We start from the raw sequence: 15,590 nt of genomic DNA, 5'->3' as shown, positions 1-15,590 counted from the left end.
AGAATAGGAAGGCGGCTGGACCTGATGACATCCAAGCAGAGGCCCTGAAAGCAGACCTGGATGCTTCAGTGGAAATGTTGTACCCCCTCTTTGAGAAGATATGGGAAGAAGAAGTGATTCCGGTAGACTGGAAAGAGGGATATCTCATCAAAATCCCCAAGAAAGGAGATCTTAGCAACTGTGCCAATTATAGAGGAATCACACTCCTGTCAGTGCCAGGGAAGGTCTTCAACCGAGTCCTCTTAGAGAGAATGAAGGATGCCGTCGATCCACAGCTACGAGATGAACAGGCAGGTTTCCGGCAGAATAGATCATGCACGGACCAGATAGCAACGCTTCGCTTCATAGTCGAGCAGTCTATGGAGTGGAACTCCTCATTGTACATCAACTTTGTTGATTATGAGAAAGCGTTCGATAGCGTGGATCAAGAGACCTCTGGAAGCTCCTTCGGCACTATGGCATCCCAGCAAAGGTGGTCAACCTGATCAAGAACTCATATGACAGTATACACTGTAGAGTGATCCATGGAGGGCAGCTTACTAACAGCTTCCAGGTGCAAACTGGAATCAGGCAAGGTTGCTTGTTGTCACCACTTCTTTCTCCTCGTCATCGATTGGATTATGAAGACATCCACTTACGAGCGTAGGAACGGAACCCAGTGGACGTTGTGGACCCAGCTTGATGACCTGGACTTTGCCGATGACCTTGCACTCCTTTCGCACAGTAAACAGCAGATGCAAGAGAAGACCAACATAGTGGCAGCCACATCATCACAGGTTGGCCTCAACATTCACAAGGACAAGACCAAGATCCTTAGGATTAACTCCATCAGCAATGACCCAGTCACACTGAATGGAAGCCCCCTGGAAGAAGTGCAGTCCTTCACCTACCTAGGTAGCATCATCGACCAGTAGGGTGGCACAGAGGCAGACATCAAAGTAAGGATTGGTAAGGCAAGAGCAGCCTTCTTACAGCTCAAGAACATCTGGAGCTCCAGAGAGCTATCTTTGGCAATAAAAATTCGACTGTTCAACTCCAATGTGAAATCAGTCCTACTGTATGGAGCTGAAACCTGGAGGACAACCAAAACAACCATCAGGAAGATCCAGACCTTCATTAATAGCTGCCTCAGAAGGATTCTCCAGATCCGCTGGCCAGGCGCCATCAATAACATCCGCCTCTTGGAGAGGACCTGTCAACTCCCAGCAGAGGAAGAAATCAGAAGGAGAAGGTGGGGTTGGATAGGACATACACTACGTAAGCAGCCAACTAACATCACCAGACAGGCACTGCGGTGGAACCCCCAAGGCAAGTGGAAAAGAGGCCGTCCAAGAAACACCTGACGACGTGACCTTCAGGCTGATAGCAAAAAAATGGGCTATACCTGGAACCAGCTAGAGCGAATGGCCCAGGATAGAAGACTCTGGAGATCTGTGGTTGGCAGCCCATACCCCGACTGCGGTGATGGGCGTGAGTGAGTGAGTGAGTGATGGCTAGGTTATTTCATAATTGCCTGTAGTTGTGTATTAAACCCACCCTTTTAAGCACCTGGAACTGGGGACAGTCAGAAATAGAATACTGAACTACTTAAATACTGGGCTGATCTGGTATAACAATTCTTATGTTCCTGTCAGTTTCTGCCAACTTCATTTATCTTTCTTTGGTTGACTGCATAATAAAAAACCTCCTTGAGTTTCCACCATGCACATTGCAATATCAATTTCCTATTTTAGATGTTCAAATATATCACATTTTGGCAGGAAAATCTGCTGCAATTTAATGTTCTTGAGAACAATTTTTTAGCTTCAGTGAAATAGAACTGTAAACTACTGCACTTGGGTCGACTTTGAGAACCCAAAACAAAGGAGAAACACAGGATTTAACCTTCTGTGAGATCCTATCATTTGTGAATCTAGTTGCACTGCACTCCATCATGCAGGCTGTTTTTTCATGATCCAGCCTAACATGCCTTAATCAGTCAAATGGAAGCCAAAAGAAAATAATCAGGGCTAGTTAGTTTCCATGGGCAAGTTGTTGTATGGATAAACAGCTTAATGTACAAGAAAACACTAATTGTAGAATCCTAGATGTGTAGGACTGAAAGAGACCTCAATAGGTCATCTAGTCCAGTCCCCTCAACTCAGAGCAGGACTAAGTCATAACTAGATCATTCCTGGCAGGTGTTTGTCTAACCTGTTCCTAAAAACTTCCAATGAGGGAGATTCCACAATCTCCCTAGGCAATTTGTTCCAGTGTTTAACTACCCCGACAGTTAAGAAGTTTTTCCTAATGTCCAACCTAATCCTCTCTTGCTGCAGTTAAAACCCATTGTTTCTTGTCCTATCCTCAGAGGTTAACAATTTTTCACCCACCTTTTTGTAACTTTTTTATGTACTTGAAAAATGTTATGGTGTCCCCAGAGATGGATTATGGGTTTGTGGGGCCCTGGACCAGAGCAAATAGGGGCCCCTTCCAACCCTTTCACCTGCAGTCATCCCCATCCCATCCCCCACATCCCTGGCACTCTTGCCGGGGAAATGGGGTCAGGTGTAGGGGCTTGCCCCAGCCGGCCTGTGTGGTGCTCCTGCCAGGGAGCAGAGCTGGGGTGCAGGGGCTTGTCCTGCCCCACCTGCCTGGCACTCCTGCTGGGGAGCAGGGTTGGGGCATGGGTGCTTCCCTCAATCCCCGGCAGGAGCACTGGGCGGGCAGAGTGGGGCAAGTCCCAATGCCCTGACCCTGCACCCCAGCAGGAGCTCTGGGCAAGTAATCTGCCACTGCATGTCCCTCAGTCTTCTCTTCTCCAGCCCAAACAAACCCATTTTTTTCCTGTCTTTCCTCACAGGTCATGTTTTTTCTTACAACATTCCTGCTGATGCATCCCAGAATGATGTTTGCTTTTATTTTTATTTTTTTGCAATAGTATTATGCTGTTGACTCATATTTAGCTTGTAATCCATTATAACTCTGATGTTTCTGCAGTACTCCTTCTTAGTCAGTCATTTCCCATTTTGTTGTGTGCAACTGATTATTCCTTCCTAAGTGGAGTACTTTGCATTTGTCCTTATTGAATTTCATCCTATTTACTTCAGACCATTTCTCCAGTTTGCCAAGACCATTTTGAATTTTAATTTTATCCTCCAAAGCACTTGCAACCCCTGCCAACTTGGTATTGCCCAGAAACTTTCTAAGTGGACTCTCAATGCCATTATCTAAATCATTGATGAAGATATTGAACAGAACCAGACCTAGAATTGATCCCTGCAGGATTCCACTCAAATACCCTTCCAGTTTGTTTATGAGGTTATAGAGGGACAGTATCAAAAGCCTTACTAGAGTCAAGATATGCCAGATCTACTGCTTCCCCCTGTCATAAATATAAAGGGAAGGGTAACAACCTTTATGTATGCAGGAATATAAAATCTCTTCTGATCAGAGGTACAGCATATATATGGAGATATACCTATCTCATAGAACTGGAAGGGACCCTGAAAGGTCATAGAGTCCAGCCCCCTGCCTACAGGAGCAGGACCAAGTACTGATTTTGCCCCAGATCCTTAAGTGGCCCCCTGAAGGATTGAACTCACAACCCTAGTTTTAATAGGCTAATGCTCAAACCACTGAGCTACCTGTAAGAGGTCAATCAGGTCAATTTGCCTAGCTGGCACCTGACTAGAAGGACTAATGGAGAAAATATATTTTCAAATGGAGGGGCAGGGGGGAAGAGAATAGGGCTCCAAGTGGCCCCTCCCTGAATGTTTAAAATCACTTGGTGATAGCAGCAATACCATCTAAGGACAAGGAAAAGAATTTGTGCCTTGGGGAAGTTTTTAACCTAAGCTGGTGAAATACAAGCTTAGGGAAATGGTTCCCAAACTTGTTCCGCCGCTTGTGCAGGGAAAGCCCCTGGCAGACCGGGCCAGTTTGCTGCTCCAAGCCAATGGGAGCTGCTGGAAGCAGCAGCTAGTACACCCCTTGACCCGTGCCACTTCCAGCAGCTCCCATTGGCCTGAAGCATTGAACTTCAGCCACTGGGAGCCACGATTGGCTGAACCTGCAGATGTGGCAGGTACGCAAAGCAATCCCGCCCACCAGGGGCTTTCCCCGCACAAGCAACGGAACAAGTTTGGGAACCACTGGCTTAGAGGGTCTTTCATGCGGGTCCCCATACCTGTATCCCAGAGTTCAGAGGGAACCCTGACATGATGGTAGCATAGTGGGATCATTTTAAACCAGAAGTACAGACCATAGGATTTTAAAAGGACACTTCTTAGCTGGGAGCAGCTGGAGATTTTTTCCTCTGCCTGAGGGCAGACTAGTTAAGTTCCTGCAAGAAAATTCACAAGCTAAAACAAAAGAATCTAACACATTTCCTTGCTATTACTTACAATTTCTGTAATTTTAGATGCATTATTTCAAGATCTTGTTAGTAGTTGGTTTACCTGCTTGGTCTCACTCTTTGTCCCAGAGGGAACCAACAAAAAGAGCACCAACAAAACCTCTCTTCCCCAAATGGGTGAAAATAGCATACAACGCATTCCAGTGCTGTTATAGATTTCCTGTGGAAATATTCAACTGTTCACTAAGGGCAGCTTTCAGTCTCCTCTGCCAATGGGAGTGGTAAAATGAATACTTAGCATAGCCCAGGACATAGCTCAAATATCATTAGCATGTTTAATGAAAAAGATCATGTACAGGCTCTTTGCCTCATTTTCATGTTTTATTTTCAATAATGTCCATTAGATTTAGCATCTGAAATACTGGAGCTTCAGCACAGTACCAGGCATAGTATATTTGCCAATACCCCATTCTGTATTTGAAAGCTAGAGCAAAAATGCAGAACCTCAAGGACAAAATAAAGTTTTAAAAAATGAACATATTTGGTTCAGGTTGCAAAATGTCAAACTGTAAATCTCATACAGAGGCAGACTTGCCAACTTAAATCATGTGAAAAGGACAGCATATGAAGTGATCCTACTTGTATCCCAAGTTAAAATGAAAATTCAGCAGCCATGTAAGTGGAATATCAAAAAGTGCAAAGTTTGGATCTAACTGATTAAGGCATTTATTTGGAATAAGTGAAGTACTGTATTCTAATGTATAACTCATACCACTAGGTGGAGGTATTCATACAGTTTAAGGAAAGATTAATTTTCCTGACCATTTATTAAGGGGCAAGCAATATCAACATTTGGGGGGGTGGGAAGAATCAAAGAAAATAAATAGAATAAAATTCTCTGCAACAGTTTATCACTTTAGGACAAAAAGGTACTATATACAGGCAGAATAGATGATGATTGGTGGTAGTACCACTGTAGTTCAGGCTGAGATGAGTGGATTTAAATGATTTAAAGACATAGTTATGCAGATTGTCTTTAATTATCAGGAAATGTTCTACCTAATTTTCTCTGTTTGCAAACATTCAAATAATACTATCAACTGGCAGCTCTAAAACAATTCAGTTAAGCCTTTTTAACAACATATACAAGCTACCATTATAAGATGGTTAAAAATTTCATCATGCTTTTAAATTTAGCAAGACAGTGGGCTCTAACACAAACTAGTCCTGAAACATTAGCAAAAACTGATCTTATTTCTTATCACAAGAGTGTTCATGGAAAAAAAATCTGACAAAAGTTGTAATTGTACACTGCAGGTACTCACTAAGACAACATGTGATATTGGCCTCATTGACAATTCAGGATCAGTTCAGGTCCTTAGTCTGTGGAGAGCATGATCTCAGCCCTATAAACATGGAATAATTTTGCTATTCTACAGCACCATCCTCCAGTCACCTGAAAAACCTGCAATGAGATTTCAAAAAAAGATTCCAGCCTACTCTACTAGGCCAAATGATATTGCAGTGAAAAAGTCCAGGAAGACTGATAGATTTGAGGAAGGGGGGGTGGGAGAAAATGGTAAGGTCACTAGAGGTCAAATTCCAACAACTGAAAGATCTGGCATTTTACAAAATGCACAATTTCATGAAGTTGTTTGCACTTTGGATGTCTTACATTTAAAGTATGTGCACATCAGATAAAACTACACTGTAGCCATACTCCACTACTTTGCAGAAGCCACAACATATGCAAAACAAAGATGTCCCAAGTACTAGGGGTTCTCCTGCTAAAACAATTAAGGGGCAAAAGTGGTGACAAGAGACCATTTTGGGGGAGGAGGGAAGTGAAAGAAAGGGCAGGCAGTTAGCTAGGGCCAACTTGCAAACTGACTAGTATATAAAGCTACTTGCACATACTGATTTGGAAAAAAATACCAAGACCGAAATTAATCTATTTCCCCAAAAGGAACCAGTGAACTTTAAAATCAAAAAATCTGTTGTAGAACCTAATATAGTAAATAGGTGATTTTAAACCTGGCAGCATTAGCTAATAGTGTTCATTTAGACAGTGGTCCCCCAAACTTATGTTGTGTCCCCACTTAGCCATAATGTAACTTGTCCACACCCCACCATCTCAGGGAGCCGGAGCTGCGGTTCAGCCCAATGCCAAGAGGGCCAGGGCCAGGGCCAGACTGTGGTGAGGAGCTGAGGCTAAACCCAGGGCCTCAGCTGGGGCTGGAGCCAGGGGCAGAGTGGCTGGGGCCTCACTCCAGCTTGGAGACCACCAATTTAGGGTGCAGCTACATTCTCAGCTGTGGAGGCAATTGCTGCTTAAAGGCTAAATATTCACTAGCTCTGATTAAACTAGCATGCTAAATGCAGTGTAGCCACAGCAGTGGAAGAGGCTAGGTGTCTGAAGAGCAGGGATAGGGTCTCTGACAGGCACACATTCCATGTAGCTAGCCCATTCCATTGCTCATGCTGTTGTGACCACTCTTATGTTTAGTGTGCAAGTCTGCTCAGAACTAGTACGTTTTTCCTCAAATCAGGAATCAAATCACAGCTCTACCTCAAACTGTAGACATCTGCCACTAAGATTTAGGCTAATATATGAAGCAGAAGCCTATGTTCAGGGGCTGTTTGATTCAAGCAGATTGATTTTTTTCTCTAGCACAGTCCAGCACAAGCTTGGGAAGAGAACCTGGATGTTTTGACTGTAGATAAGATCAAATGCAGAATGAAAAGGCTGCTATTAATCCTGCCCATGAAGGACCACTTCTGCTCTTCCCATTAAGCCATAACTATCTGTAAACTAGTTTCCAAAGTGAATCTAGACAATTAATATCTGACTTACGTTTTTGGAAGGAAATGTTGATAATGACTATGGCCGTACACTTGTTGCTGGTAACAAGGGTGCTTTAGGGTGGTAGTATTATCCAAGTAATAACTATGTACATAAACATGCAAGTTGAGGAATAAATGAAATGTTTCACTTTATTAAGAAACCAAAAATACAAAACTGACCGATTCATGTACTTAATTGAACACTACTGAAAATTATTTCCCTTAAAAACTTCCATTTTGGTGTGTACAGCTGATATAAGTGCCAGTAAATTTAGTGTTGAAGTTGACATTTTCCACTATCTGTGCTGAAATAAGCTGTGGTTTGGTAAAGACTTATGTAGTTCAGTCAAGCATGGAATTAGACTCAAGTTTTACTAACTGTAACTCTTCAGTGGAAAGCGAGCTACAATGCTCAACGAAGAGCCCATTTCACTGTATTCACTGAGGAACACTCAGCCTTAAATATAGCAGAACACTAGCTCTGCTATAATTTGTACATCACTTAATATTAAAGAGGCCTATTGCTGACTACGTTCTGGTTGCTATAGCATGGAGCCCTCTGAATTTCAAAGTTCATTTTAATAGATTAAACAATTGCAAATCAGAACTGAAGATTGGTTTGTTTGTTTTTTTAAAAAGGTAGTATGGAGGTTGGGCTTGGTACTGTATTCCTAGAATAAGAATCCCTGCAAGAAGTCAGTATCTGCATTTCAAATGCAGCCATTAACAGGTTTAGACCTACATTTTACACTTGTTTCAATCCATTTACACTTGACAATCCTTCAGGGACTGTCTACATGGTAGGGTAATGTGCACAAGGGGGTGATTTTAAAAAGCATATTAACACATGCAGTGGTTGGCCCATGTCAACCATGCTTGTACACATTAAAAGCTCCCTGGTGTACTTCTACCTAGTAAGTACTAAGGAACTCTTAGTGTGCACAAGCATGGTCCACGCAGACTACTCACACACCCCTAGCATGCAAGTACATTAACCCATAGACAAGCCCTCAGAAGTTCACTGCTTTTGTTTTTCCTAGTTAAATTACACTTCACGGTTTAAAAGTCAGTGTTTAAATCAGGCTTCAAGAAGCCTGTAAGATTACTATATTACCTTTTAATTTACTACTTGTTGCATACCTATTCCAAGTGTAAAAAAAATCAAATTAAAATTCAATACTATGTTAGCATCTATTCAAAGATAGGAGACATTATTTAAAATACTCCTAACAATGCATGAAAGTTCACTTGTTTAGATATTTGAAATACAACTTTATTATGATCTAAACAAAAAAGGAATGGGAATGACAGTAACAAACAAGATTTACCACTGAATACTGTGTTGTGACTGCAGCAGTCTTAACTGGATTTGAAACTCAAGGGGGAAGTAATTGCAGTCCAAAAAACAGCTAGATATGCAGGTCCAAAATATGAAGGAATTTTTTTTTTTTAAACTGCCACATTCACTCCGAAGCCCATTCATCTCTCAGCATCCCAAAGATTAAGCACATGTTCTGCTCAGCTAGATAATAAAGTGGCAAACACGCTGCACCACTGACATCACAGGACAGTTGCCTATAAAACTAGACTTCTGACGCTGGGCTCCAGCTTCATCCCTTACAGGTCATCATCTTCATCTGGCAGGGCAGTGGTCTGAGCAATCTGAAAAACACAGAATTCTATTTAGCAACTAGCTATAGAGTTTGAACTCCTTGTAGCAGTTGATTTCTCAGGCATCCATGTTAGAGAAATGGACAAACACTGGAACTCTGTACCATTTTGAGAGAGCAGTTACCTGTAAGTCTTGCTCATACTGTGCTGCCAATGCTGGGTCCATAACAACCTCTGGGGGCGCAAGAGCAGGCATGGCAACAAACTCCAAGTTGGGATCTCCAATTAGTTTCCTTGCAAGCCAGAGGAAGGGCTTCTCAAAGTTGTAGTTACTTTTAGCTGAGATATCATAGTACTGCAAAAGAGAGAACTGTCATATATACATACCCTCACACAGCTGAAATATGTTGACACATCTACTGTTGGAAAGTCAGACCTTGTTATACTGCTAAGTTTGGCTGTAACAAAGGTCTCAATTGCAAGGTCTTCACCTGCTTTACTCCCAGTGATCTTTGGGAAACTAAACTGGTTGACACGTGGATAGAAACAGGCCACTAAACAGTCCCGTAACAAAAAAGCAAGTTAAGACATTTCAGTTGTCTATCAAGGCATCAGATTTCTGGATCTACACCTTGATTTTTATTCCAGTAAGAATCTGTTTTATTTTTCTTAAGTGCACAAGACTGTGAAGAGCTCCACTCTGAACAGGTTCACATTTGGCCTACCTGCTCTGAATTATCAAATTCTAATGAATGTTAGGGTTCCCTTTTTACTCTGTTATCAGCTTCTTTAAATGATGAAGAGCTTTATATCAAGACTGAGTTCAGGGTCCTACATCTTTGTCAGAAGTCAACATTAGTCCTAATGAAGGGAATATAACACCTTTAACTTCCTATCTGTATCAACTGTTACGATCCTCAATTCTGTTCATATGGAAAAAAGAAGTGATTTAATCTTTTACTGCATTTGTAGTTAACTATCATTGGTAATGAGAAATGCTAAGTGCTCAGCATTGCATTTTACCTTCAGAATACAACGGCCAATAGAGGAAAATCAAAACACAAGACTTCCTGAAAACAGATAATCATACCTGAAGATTCTTCTTCCTGTGGAAGACAATTGACTTTGCCTTGACTTTTCTGTCCTTAATATCCACTTTGTTGCCACACAACACTATAGGGATGTTTTCACATACTCGTACCAGATCTCTATGCCAGTTAGGTACATTCTTGTATGTAACTCTTGATGTTACATCAAACATTATGATGGCACACTGAGCTGAAAGATAAATATGAAAACTTATACATCTAAAGAAATAATTTACTAGCGCTGGATGAAAGACATATGAATGAGTGGTCCTCCTGTAAGCATAACCCTCGGTCCACTCTATCCTTAGAGTATTTCACAGGGTTTTTTTCTGCCTAATAATTCTGTCAGTACACCTTCTGCTCCATAGGAAAATATAAAGAGTTCCTTAGACCAGCATAGGATCATTTGCCTGCTCACATCTTATGGTCCAATCCTACAAACCCTAAATCACCCAGTAATTTTATTCATACAAGTAGTCCCATTGAAAACCAGGGTATCACATGGATAGGGTACACAAAGACTTCCCCAAGAAGTTTGATTTGCCCATATATTTCTCAAAAACATCATTCAAATAGGTGTAAACCAGTCTCAGACAATCTATTCAGGCCTTCAGCAACTTGAGAGTTTACGGTACATATCTCAAGATGAACTTATGTCTCTCACCCTAGCCCAAGGAACTTTTCAAAGAACAAAGAGGCCAGACTTCGTTCCTCATATTTCTAAAGGCAGGTAAAAACAAACTCTTTACAGATGCTCTGCGAAGAATTAAATGCACTCAACTGAGTCAAATACATAAATAGCAGCTACTTTAGAAAAATCTAAAAAGGGAAATATTTCTTTTTAATGCAGTTTCTGATTCTCTTTAAGTGGGAAATTTAAGCCTGGCAACCCATTTCTTGATTAGTTTGTTATACCATTTAATGGGGAGGGATAGCTCAGTGGTTTGCACATTGGCCTGCTAAACCCAGGGTTGTGAGCTCAATCCTTGAGGGGGCCACTTAGGGATCTGGGGTAAAATCAGTACAGGCAAGGGGCTGGACTCAATGACCTTTCAAGGTCCCTTCCAGCTCTATGAGATAGAGCTATCTCCATATATTTTACTGGAGAGTGTCATAGATTATTATGAAACAATATACAGAATAGTGTGATAACTTCCTAATGCTGGCATGGTTACAGTTTGCTTAGGGTGGGATGCTCTTTTTTAGTACAACTATTGTCATATTACTAACCCCTCCCTGTAAAGTTACTGGGGAGCTACTGTAAAAACTACAGATTATTTACACTTACCCTGAATATAGTAACCATCCCGCAGACCACCAAATTTCTCCTGACCAGCCGTGTCCCATACATTAAATTTAATTGGGCCTCTGTTAGTGTGGAACACCAGAGGATGGACTTCAACACCCAGTGTGGCTGCAATTAAAAGGTTACATTTAGAAACTGCTTATGTAATATTTGAAACTAACATTAGAATCGCCAACTGTTTAAACATACCTACATACTTCTTCTCAAATTCACCAGTCAAATGACGTTTAACAAATGTTGTTTTACCAGTACCACCATCACCAACCAAGACAAGCTGTTGAAAGATTTCAGAAAACAAATTAAGCTAACACATTTTAAAGTCTCCTTACAAAACTATTAGCCACTTTTAGCTAATTTTTAACTAAAACACCAATCCTAGAAATTGCTTCATGCAGGGAGATTACATGGTTTTGTTTTTTAGTTATAAATCACATAAAAGCAGTTAATGCCCAGCTTGTTATGTTTCATTATTTGACATTATCACAGTTTCAGCTTTCAATTAAAAGAAAAGTGTTAAACTTGGTTCTACCAGTTACAGATTATTAAAACCAGATTAAAAAAAAAAAAAACATTTTAGATGTGGCCTGAAAGTGCCAAATCTTAAAGCACATCTTTTCAGTATGTTGTATACAACCATTTCTATTTTTCAGAAAAATTGGATCAGTTAACAAGACCCTCCTACAATACTTGTTATTCAAACACTACAGCACTGGACTAGCACGAAAGCCACACTAAGAAGTTGACTTGCATTGTCCAAACCAAGAAATATGTAATATGACAGTATTTGAGTTTTAGAAAAGACAGTTTACCTTCTAAAGTGTTTAACAGGACATCACATAATAAATAATTTGTGATTGTCTTCCGATTCTACACAAACGCCCAAGACTGATATAGCAAGGAGTCAGAGAAAGTGTGTAACATGGTGCACTGATTAGCACACTACCTAAAATGAGTTTTTCCTGCCATCTGACACTTCCACACAACACAGGAAATAAGTGGTAAGCTAGGAGACTACCGCAAAGCAAAAAAGTGACAAAGGAACTAGGGAGAGGGAGCATTTGGAAGTACTTTTAATTCACAACCGGAATAAATTTTATGTTGTGCACCACAACTATTTAAAAAGTTTAAATTAAACTACAACCCGAATTAGGCATAGCGGCTAACATGTACAGCATAACAGAAATTCACTCTAGGCCCTAGTGTGAGAAAAGTTATTATACTGGTAAGTGGAGTCAAAACCTCAGCTCCAAATCCGCAGCTGCGCTAACGCCGGCCAGGAATGATGCATGGAGCTGCCCCAGCGAGTCAGACCTGCCCGCGCCACGCCAGCTCCGTACCTTAAACTGCACTTGGGGCTCTCCTTGGGCGGCCATGCTGGGTCTGCGGGAGAAATGGCAGCGTGAGAGCTCAGCGCGCCAGACGGCGCAGGGCCCGGCAGCGGGGGTGGGCGCCGAGCTCTGCGCTGCGGTCACCATCCGCCTCCGACGCGGAGGCTCGGGCTCCTCCCAGCCCGCCAACTCCCCGCGTGGTCCAGGCCCCATTCATCGGGACAGGAAGCGCCGCGCCGCACGGGGCGGGAGAATGAGCTATAATGGCGGCAGCGCTTCCCCATCTGCCCCCCGGGCCCTACAGAGGGAGCCACCTGAACCCCCTGTCGCCAGTCCCGATGCGGGAGGACTGGACCACGGGGCCGGGAAGGCGCCTCCAGGGGAAGGCGAGCTTGGGCTCGCCCTGCGGGATGTCCGACTCAATTCCCTCCCTCCGCGCCGAGCCAACATCCCGCCTCTGAGACGGGACCATCTCAGTCAACCGGGGCCCGGGAACCCGGAGGGGCCCAGGCTGCCTCCCGCTCCCCCGACCCTCCAACGGGCCCCGCGGCCTCCCCGCGCCACGATGACGGAGCAGCGCGCGCCACTTCCCCTCCCCCCTCTGCGGGCACCCAGGCCACATCAGCCCCTCTCTGCTCCTCCAGCCAGGCCTGCCCCGCGCCTTATGTGGCGAACAGGCCCAGACGTCCCATCGCGAAAGAAAGGAGATGGGAGCGGCCCCCAGCCAGGCCTCAGCTCTCCCCCAGCCCCATTCCTAGGCGGCGACCGACGGCTCCCACCCCCCTCAGTCACCCCTCCCAAACCCATCCCACCTCTCCCGATCCCGACAGGGAATGCGCGGAGGCCTGGCCCCGTTACCTTCCCGAGAGGTCTCTCGGTGTCGCTCCCCTCAGTGACTAGGCGCTGGAAAGATGGCGGAAGCGCGGTTCAAATACCCGGAGTGCGACGCCGCGCGGACACAACGAGAGGAGGGAGTGGTCGAGCGTCACGTGATGGGAGGAGGGGGAGCCGGGAGCTCGCTCCCTCCCTCCACCAGCGCGCGCCGCTGCCTGGGACGTTTTTCTAACCGCCGTTAGAGCGCTCAGAGAAGACGCGCAAGCTCTCGTTTAGCTGCGGAAAGGGACTCAACCACTCTTCCGGGTCCAGGGGCGCGGGAATCGAGACGCTCGCGCCCCGCCCACGAGGTGTGACGTAGAACGTTCGCTCTGGGCCTGGGCCTGGGCCTGGGCCTGGGGGTGGCGGTGGGCTCGCTCGCGGCCCTTGCTAAGAAGGCGGCTGTGGCCTCCCGCGTTCGTTTTCCCGCTCCTCGCCCCTGCCTAAAACAAATCCTCTTCTGCAGCCTCCGGGGTGCGGGGTTGAGCGCGCCTCGCCGTTTCCGCCCTCCAAGGGCCTCGTGTGCAGAACCCCACCCTGAGGAGGGACCAACCCCCCCGTTTTACAGGCAGCCCCGGAGCACCCCAGCTTGCTCAGCGCCCTGCATTTCGGGCGGTGTTATCAGCCCCAGGTGCGACGGTAAAGCCGGAGCCTCAGTGGAGACGGAGGAGAAGGGTGAGGGCAGGCCCTACTTAGAAGCAGCAAAAGGACTTAATTGCTTCAGATATTGCCCCTTATGTAAAGCTGAGACATGCTTTATCACCTTCACAGTCACTGTTCTTTTGCATGCTCTGGTTTGCTTTCCACAGGAATGTATGCCTATGTGTAAATAAAGCATAACATGTTTAATGGAGTGGTTTAAGCATCAGATTTGAAATAGCTCCTATCCCCACCTTCAAAGCTTAGCTGGATCAGTTCTACCAGTCTTAAACCAACTTCCATGTAGTTTAATGGGTTCTCCTTGAGATTATGGGCCTTTTATGTCCATAGTCAGAGGTGAAAGTAAGCTGGCACGGTCTGGTACAGCATACCGGCAAGAGCCAGTATGCTGTGCCGGACCGCACTGGCTTCCGTGGCGGGGATTTAAAGGGCTCAGAGCTCCTGCAGCTGCGGGCAGCCCAGAGCCCTTTGAATCCTGCCCGCCTAGAGCTCTGGCTGAGAGCCCAGGGTTGATTTAAAGGCCCTGGGACTCCCAGACACAGCTGGTGCACCAGGGCCTTTAAATTTTGAGAGGCCCCGCCTCTTATGGTTGAGGCCATGCCTCCTCATGACTCCAGCAGTACCAGTAAGTCCTGTTAAGTTACTTTCACCCCGGCCATAGTCAGAGATCTGATAGCAACTTTTTAAAATGTGTATTGGTTTTCCCCTAGGTCTTTAGCCAAAATATACTCTCCTTGTATAACTATTCTTTGCAATAGTTAGATGACATGTTCCTACTTCACAGATGGCATCACTTTAGCATTTCTATAATTTATTAAGTGGTTCAGATTCGTTGTGCTATTAAACGTAATCTATTATTTATTGCAGCAAAGAATCCTGTGGCACCTTATAGACTAACAGACGTTTTGGAGCAATATTATTTATTGGTGGTTTTCTTTGTAGATAATTTTCATATAATGTGTACTGAGTTTAAGATCAAGATTTTGAAAGTCTTGTACTGTTTGTTGCCATTTCCATGTGTCATGGAGTCCCTGGGCAATAGGGTGACCAGATGTCCCGATTTTTGGGTCTTTTTCTTATATAGCCTCCTATTACCCTCCACCCCCTGTCCCGATTTTTCACGCTTGCTGTCAGGTCACCCTACCGGGCGATGCTCTGGAACTGCTCCCCACAAAGCCAGTCAGGACTTTGGGGAGCATCCTCTCCCTTGGAGCAGACTGTTTTCAGGGCAAGAAGCTCCCACGTCTTCACCTCGGATCTCTCCTTGGAGCATTCAGCATCCTTTGCCCCTCCATGAGCTTCCCACAGTTAGCCCACCTCAGCGGAGTCCTGGGGAAGCTACCGGGTCCTGCACCCCCACTTCACAGTCAGACGTGACTCTCAGCCAGCCAGTAAAACAGGTTTATTAGATGACAAGAACACGGTCTAAAACAGAGCTTGTAGGTACAGTAAACGGGACCCCTCGGCCGGGTCCATTCTGGGGAGCAGTGAGCCAGACCCCCATGTCTGCACTTCACTCCTCGTCCCCAGCCAGCTCCAGACTG

At 44.6% G+C, this 15,590-nt stretch overlaps 1 protein-coding gene and 1 long non-coding RNA gene across 2 annotated transcripts; one reads left to right on the top strand and one right to left on the bottom strand.

Moving 5' to 3' along the window:
• Nucleotides 1-7,304: 7,304 nt before the first annotated feature.
• On the bottom strand, nt 7,305-13,472 carry RAN (RAN, member RAS oncogene family). The gene is made up of 7 exons (XM_030582773.1): nt 13,372-13,472; nt 12,523-12,565; nt 11,375-11,459; nt 11,168-11,293; nt 9,882-10,069; nt 8,976-9,146; nt 7,305-8,842 (listed from the first exon to the last, which is right to left on the bottom strand). Exons 2-7 carry the CDS (start codon nt 12,556-12,558, stop codon nt 8,798-8,800), a joined length of 651 nt encoding a protein of 216 aa, XP_030438633.1. The 5' UTR covers nt 12,559-12,565; nt 13,372-13,472; the 3' UTR covers nt 7,305-8,797.
• Nucleotides 13,473-13,618: 146 nt separating this feature from the next.
• LOC115660905 lies at nt 13,619-14,235 on the top strand. Its single transcript, XR_004002972.1, has 2 exons — nt 13,619-13,697; nt 13,853-14,235. It is a non-coding gene; the product is annotated as an uncharacterized LOC115660905 (long non-coding RNA).
• Nucleotides 14,236-15,590: the final 1,355 nt, after the last annotated feature.

Source organism: Gopherus evgoodei, chromosome 13 (assembly GCF_007399415.2).
Source record: "Gopherus evgoodei ecotype Sinaloan lineage chromosome 13, rGopEvg1_v1.p, whole genome shotgun sequence".
In the NCBI taxonomy this organism is placed as follows: domain Eukaryota; kingdom Metazoa; phylum Chordata; order Testudines; family Testudinidae; genus Gopherus; species Gopherus evgoodei.
Note: the sequence above shows the minus strand (reverse complement) of the source record. Positions and strands in the feature narration are given on the sequence as shown.